This window comes from Engystomops pustulosus, chromosome 2 (genome assembly GCF_040894005.1).
Source record: "Engystomops pustulosus chromosome 2, aEngPut4.maternal, whole genome shotgun sequence".
Lineage (NCBI taxonomy): Eukaryota > Metazoa > Chordata > Amphibia > Anura > Leptodactylidae > Engystomops > Engystomops pustulosus.
In genome coordinates, this window is record NC_092412.1 from 15,777,286 (window position 1) to 15,784,927 (window position 7,642).

General features: G+C 44.2%; 1 protein-coding gene across 1 annotated transcript; it reads right to left on the bottom strand.

Annotated features, from left to right (window-relative positions):
• Nucleotides 1-6,376: 6,376 nt before the first annotated feature.
• LOC140116963 (olfactory receptor 12D1-like) lies at nt 6,377-7,309 on the bottom strand. The gene has a single exon (XM_072133392.1). The coding sequence runs from the start codon at nt 7,307-7,309 to the stop codon at nt 6,377-6,379; it is 933 nt and encodes a 310-aa protein (XP_071989493.1).
• Between the last annotated feature and the right edge of the window lie 333 nt (nt 7,310-7,642).

The following is a 7,642-nucleotide window of genomic DNA, read 5'->3' on the forward strand; positions in this document are numbered from 1 at the left end:
ACATGGTGGGACATATTCGCAACAACCCCTCTGCCTTGCATCGGTGAGGGTGTTGCACAAGTCATTACTTATCCTGTACTGATCCTGAGTTACATTTTGTAGATCTTTTATTAAAATTTACAACAGAAAACATAACAATAATCACAAAATACTAAACATAAAAGAAAACCAAACATAACTAATCATTCCCTGTTATACAATATATCCAAATATATATAAAAACAAACCTTCTGGTCCAGCCCAATTCACACCTAGCACAGTTATCCTCTTTTTAACTTCGAGGGTGCGTGTATACGTTCAGTTTTTCCAATGCAACATTTGATCCCCAAACCAGGAGTGGAGTAAAAAAAAAGAGGAGGAGCCGCGCTTCTTAATGATAAGTCCATTATGATCCACATCTGCTTTTGACTTCAAATACTGCATCTGAAAAACCAAATGTGTGGCTGCACCCATCGGGTGCCATGAAGAGCCAGGTGCGACCCAGTATCCGACAATTTATAGATTGCCAGGCGCTTATTAGTAGGCAGTAAAAGTAAATGAACCCTAGTAACATCAAGCTGCTTCTTTGTATCTGACTTGTTATATAACAGCTGCCGGATGTTACGGGGGCAGGAGAGTCCAAAATTTTTGAGGTTTTCCTGCCAAATAATAATACCACCTACTGAACCATCTATGGATACCTTCTTTTTTTTTCTCGCTCTCCATCTTCAAAAATCCATAACTTTTTCATTTCTCCGTGTACAGAGCTGTGTGACGGCCTATTTTGTGCGTAACAAAATTTTACTTTCCTGTGATGCTATTTATTATTCCATGCCATGTACTGGGAAGCCGGGAAAAAATTCCAAATGGGGAAAAATTGAAAAAAAAAAAACCGCGTGTGCGTCACGTTCTTGTGGGCTCAGTTTTTATGACTTTCACTCTTCGCTCCAAATAACACGTCTACTTTATTCTTTGGTTCGGTACGATCGCGGTGATACCAAATTTATACAGGTTTTATTGTGTTTTAATAAATTTTCAAAAATGAATGAAGGGTCATCCTCACATACGTTAGACGCACCTACCACCGGATCTACCTTAATAGGTAAAATATTACCAAGTGCTCCAATCTGCCTTTTGTGTTTTCTAGAGGCTATAACCAACGTCACCAGCAGGAGGCAGCGTCACACAAGGAAACTGATTGCTGCTGCTATACAGCGCTCCATAACAAGGAGCATAGCACAATGGAGGAAGGAGACAGGACGGGAGCTGTATGTGGTGCGGGACCATGAGAATTGCAATGCAGGACTATTTGTGGGATGGAGGGGCCCCGAGGATCTGTAATCTATGTGCTGTGTCTGTGGTGTGGCTACAGCCCTTTGGACACAGCAGAGCCCTGCGTGTAGCGTGCACAGCAGTGTGAGGATGTCACCTTCAGTGGTGTTTTCCAAAGATTTCTATGGAAAGATTCCGCTAGTTTCTCTCTGGATATTTAACACCTTTTCAGTTTTCGTACAGTTTAAGGGGGTTTTCCAGCCACATAATAAGTTACATTAAAATTGAAATATTCTGAGTTGCACACTCAGCCCTTTAAGAGCTGCTCTACAGTCAAGGACCGATCCCACATCCACAAGCCACAAAATAAATAAAAACTATCTGACCGGAGCTCCTACTGTGTCCTTTTAAATGTCCTTGGCAAATCCACCATTTCGTTCCACTTCTGATCCTTAGGAACCTTTCAGGTGTATTTCCACATATAAAAGGTCCTTAGATGAGAATAGACCACTGTTCAGACGATTCCGCTGCATTTTCTTATGCCTTGCAACTTCATGAATTGGGTGCTCTCTGCGCGATAGTACAGGCTACTCAATATTAAATGTGGGCCTTTATGTATCTTCATTCCGCAGTGGTCTTCTGGTGTCTCTATTCCCGGATTATCCAGATTTTTATGTTTTCATCTGTTGTGTGTTTCTGTCTACACCATGGTTCCTCAATCTACTCTCCAGGTTGCCCACAATCCTCTTGTTGGAAATCTCCACCTTATCTGGGGAGGTCACATCTCCTCACCTCCAGCATCTTACAATAGTTCTGGTCTAGGTCCCTCAAGTCCTCGGGTGTTCCATTGACTAATTCAGAAATGATGGAACCATCTGATATCTCTTGGATTCTATGTCATCACATTCTCCATCCAGATTTTCAGAATTTGGTACTCAACAGTGAACCCAGCAATCTTGAAGGAGGTTCTGACCAACATAAGTTTTCCCCCCAGGATACCAGAGGATCTTCCACGGGGCCAAGGCTGTAACCCAATACTGCAAAATCCAGCAGAAGACAGCTACATTTGGAAGTTTCTAAGCAGTGGGGTGCCTTCATTGGAGACAAAGCACATGCCTGCTATGAGGACCTAGGTTGGTAGTATCACCCACCAATGGGATCGACATATATAATCCACAATGCGCACGCCAGTCTCGCTCGTTCGCCCGACCCAGGGTGTCACTACCACGGCTTCTTTTGGGGTGTTGCTGGCCAATGTCCTTTTGGGTCTCTTTATATCCCACATATAACCCAAGGTCCATTCCCAGCCAATGGGCTGCTGGTCGGGGTATTCAATCCCTCCTATCACACACCCTTTGTTTTACATAATGTTTTAACAATATAAAAAGACCGATTGGTGCCACTGTACTATCTGGAGGGGTATATATTTCTTCCAAATGTTTATTTCTAAGTATTTTATTGGGCCAATAACGATTTTTCTGCTTTTCTTCCCTTCGACCCCTATCCATACAATCATACAAACTAGTCGCTCGGAACAGGAAATCACAGCCACATTATCTCGTTCTATCTGCACCAATAGATATAGATATATATAGCGACGGAAATCTGGGGGCGTGGCCGAACAAAAACCTGATGGATTCGGAAAAAAAGCCGATGCGTTCCGGGGAACTTCAGCGCAGCAGCGCCACCTGGTGGACAGCGGAGGAACTACCTTAATAAATCTCGGCCGGACCCGAATCCAGCCAGAGAACGCGCCGCTGGATCGCGAATGGACCGGGTAAGTAAATCTGCCCCATTATTCTAAACTGATGCATATTGCATCAGAAGATGTGTAGTTCATCGCGAATATGTCACTATCTATTAGTTATCCCTGTATGTTATCCCGTAGATCCACTTATGTATAGATTGCATTCATGTCGCCCGGCAATTATATAATAAGTTGTTTCATCTACTTTCATTATATTGTGGCCATGGGGTTGTGAATTCGGAACTTGCCTACTTTGACCCCTATATTTGCTCCCTATCATGTGACTTCTCACCAGCTCCACCAACACTTAACATTGATTAATAGGTGTCCCCTCCACCAACACTGGAGCAAGTGGAACGTTTTCCTTAGCTCTCACTGTTCCAGAGCAATACTTTGTGATAATTTAAGCATCAGATATACATAATTTTCCAAAGGGTGGGAAAAAGCCTGACCCGCCTACCTGACACTTAAAACCTAGCTAGCATATTGGGGCAGATTTACTTACCCGGTCCATTCGCGATCCAGCGGCGCGTTCTCTGCGCTGGATTTGGGTCCGGCCGGGATTTATTAAGGCAGTTCCTCCGCCGTCCACCAGGTGGCGCCGCTGCGCTGAAAAACATCGGAACGCGCTGGAGTTCACCGAGCCGGGCTGAGTGAAGGTAAGTGCAAGCTCCGCGACAGATTTTTGTTTTAAATGCGGCGTTTTTTCCGAATCCATCGGGTTTTCATTCGGCCACGCCCCCTGATTTCCGTTGCGTGCATGCCAGCGCGATGCGCCACAATCCGATCGCGTGCCCCAAAATCCCGGGGCAATTCCGGGAGAATCGGCGCAAATCGGAAATATTCCGGTAACACGTCGGGAAAACGTGAATCGGGCCCTTAGTAAATGACCCCCATTATGTGCCACAACTAATGGAAATTATTTTTTGGGAATATTGGGGCCTAGAGAAAAAAAAATTCAGTTTCTACTGGAATCAGTGGACCTGGTAGAAAATGCAAAGAGTCCAAGCTATTCAAAAGTGAAGAAACTTTCTCTAGTCATAGACAAGGAGAGGCCATTTTTCCGTCTTGGAATAAACTTGGAAATCAGAACCCCATAATAACTACTATAAGAGCAGCACATTAGTAAGTTTTATCTGGTATCTCCAGAACTTCAAAACACCTTTTGGACATTCCCTTTAACTCAACTCCCATATTTACAGAAGAAACACACACGTTCCAAATTCCAGTTGTTCATTAAGATCTGACTGTAAATCTTATGGAGTTCCCTCCACCATAATGGACTCAAGTTTTGGAAGGCCTGAGCCTGTGTCAAGTTCTTTGGGCCCACCAAATAAATTTATACAAACTGTGTGCTATACCAAGCTCTGTGCCTGAGGACCCCCTTCTATCAGGGATGTATCTGATACCCCAGCAAGCAATGGATTAGGGGCATAGATTTTAGGTTACACGGCCGCCATCTTTAAAGCCGCCGTATTGGATCAAAGGTTTTTCCTATTGTGAATGTGGTAATTTTCTCAGAAACCGATTGCCACTGTCAGGTTTGTAGATCTCTTGTGGTTCAGCACAAAGACTCTCCATCTTATAGAAGCAGATGGCACTGATTTTACAATACTGTCGATCCCATTGGTGGGCGATACTACCAACCTAGGTTATAGGCATGTGCTTTGTCTCCAATGAAGGCACCCCTCTGCTTAGACATTTCCAAATGTAGCTGTCTTCTGCTGGATTTTGGGGATCCAGTATTGGGTTACAGCCTTGGCCTTGTGGAAGATCCTCTGGTATCCTGGTGGGAAAACCTTATGTTGGTCAGAACCTCCTTCAAGAAGATTGCTGGGTTCACTCTTGAGTACCAAATTCTGAAAATCTGGATGGAGAATGTGATGACATAGAATCCAAGAGATATCAGATGGTTCCATCATTTCTGAATTAGTCAATGGAACACCCGAGGACTTGAGGGACCTAGACCAGAACTATTGTAAGATGCTGGAGGTGAGGAGATGTGACCTCCCCAGATAAGGTGGAGATTTCCAACAAGAGGATTATGGGCAACCTGGAGAGTAGATTGAGGAACCATGGTGTAGACAGAAACACACAACAGATGAAAACATAAAAATCTGGATAAACCGGGAATAGAGGATATAGAATGAAGAATAGGACACCAGAAGACCACTGCGGAATGAAGATACATAAAGGCCCACATTTAATATTGAGTAGCCTGTACTATCGCGCAGAGAGCACCCAATTCATGAAGACCGGCGCACCATGAAGACACCCAAAGTCTGAGTGCACCCCAATTATGTCAGATTTCCTACATAAATGTGGTTAACGGTGCAAATGTGCACCGGAACGCCCCTTTGTGTGCACGTTATTGTGGCGGCATCTGAATATTATAGCCGTGACAAAATGAAGGCGCAAACACTTCATAAATACATGTGCAACCAGGTTGCATGTATTTGTGTGCAGTCTACTCCAGAATACTGGCACAGACTACTTAGTAGATGTGGGCCACAGTGACTACTAAAAATTTAATGGGAACCTGTCATCCGCAATTGGCCTAATAAACCACCACCAGTATATTGCCAGGCAGTGTAACATCTTCTAGTTTTTGTTTCTTTCATTGTCTAGGATTTTGGCGCACGCGATCGGATTGTGTCGCAACGGCGCCGGGATGCACACGATGGAAATCTGGGGATCTGGCCATCGGAAAACCCATCGGATTCAAAGAAACCACCGTATTTTTTAAAAAAAATGTGTTGCATGACACACACTTACCTGCACCCGGTATAGCTTGGTGAACTTCAGTGAACTCCGACGGACTTCAGCGCAGTAGCGCCACCTGGTGGACATCGGGCGCACTGCCTTAGTGAATCGCCAGAAGACCCGAATCAGCGTTGGAGAACCCGCCACTGGATCGCGAATGGACCGGGTAAGTAAATCTGCCCCATTGTCTTAATGAGGACCAAGATCCAGGTTAGAGCAGTTAAGATGCAGAGATATGGAATTCCAGATACAAGTACAGGCGGTCCCCTACTTAAGAACACCCAACTTACAGATGACTCTCTAGATAGGCTCTAGATGTCTTGATGTGGATGAGCTTGTAAAAACTTGAGGTTTTGGGCTCTGATGGGGTCTGATGTCACATCTATTTTGGGGTCTATTCTAGGATTGAATGAAGAACTGGAAAAATAGATCTAGATTTAAGTTTTTATTGTCTTATATGGTGGAATCTCCACAGTTTTTATCTACTTTAATGATGAGCACATATCAGATATCTACCAGATCTGGTGTCCTATAGTTACATATACATACACCAGTAAAATACATTGTAACCTACAGATAATCAAGGATCATCATGGGAACAGGCAAATATCTTCATTACTCCGTGAGCCCCATCCTCTTTCTGAAGGTCTTCTTGATCTCCTCAGTCCTGAGGCAGTAGATGATGGGGTTGGCTATATGTGGTAAATATGAGTAGATGCAGAGAATCAGTAAATTGATATCAGATTGTAGGATCAGTTTCGCGTAGTTGGAAATGTAGACAAATATCCGAGGGATGTAGTAGAGGCTAATGACCACTAAATGTGTGGAGCACGTGTACAAGACCTTCTGCCAGCTACTGGAGAACCCAGAGAGATGCATCGTTATAATGATGATGATGTAGGACAGCAGAATGATAGCTAGTGGGGTCAACAGGATCCATAGGGCAATGATCAACAAAATTTCTCGAGTTTTAGTGACTTCTCCACTTGCTAAACGCAGAAGAGCCGAGGTGGTGCAGAAGCAGCTGAAGACTTTGGCTTGTACAGGGAATGAAAGTTGGGCCATCAAGATAAGCATGGGAAAGACAGAGGCCATTGCTAAGAGCCAACAGATGCTACAGCTGATGGTGGTGACCCTAGGAGTGACTATTGAGGAGTATCTCAGAGGTTTACAGATGGCCACGTAACGATCACAAGCCATGACCATCAAAATCAGAGAATCCAGGCTTCCAAAACAATGGACCAAAAACATCTGCACAAAGCACTCCAAGAAAGACATCCTTCCAGCGCTGAACCAATACTTGGCAATGATCTTTGGCAAAGTGATGTTATCAAAGAGCAGGTCGGACAGGGCCAGGTTGGCAATGAAGATGTACATGGGTTGGTGTAGGTGGTGGCTTACTAAGATCAGAAGGATGACGGTGCCGTTGGCCACCACAGTTATGATATAGGTGGTAAACATGACGAAAGAGAGCACAAGGTTGTAGTTCTCTGGGACTTCCGAAAACCCAATGAGTTCAAAGGAAACTTTTTGAGAAAAATTGGCCATTTTGAAAATCCTAAAAAAAAAAAAGTAAGATAAGTGAGAAACAGAAGAAGATAATGCAAGTCTATAAATTGGTAAAGGGCTCAGTTCACACTTGAGTTTGGCAGGTTCTGTTCCTCCTTCCATCATATCCAGCAGACAGTGGGGCACATTTACTAAGGGTCCCGCAGTTGCGTTTCCGTCGGGTTTAGTGAATTTTTCCGTTTTGAGCTGGATTGCCCGTTTTTTTTTGGCGCACACGATCGGATTGAGGCGCATCGGCGTCGGCTTGCATGCGACACAAATCAGGGTGTGGACATCGGACATCCCTACTGATTCGGACGAACCGTGCAAGAT

Bases quoted from the DNA above. Each gene is read 5' to 3' on its own strand.
- LOC140116963 (XM_072133392.1), bottom strand. From the start codon at position 7,309: ATGGCCAATTTTTCTCAAAAAGTTTCCTTTGAACTCATTGGGTTTTCG.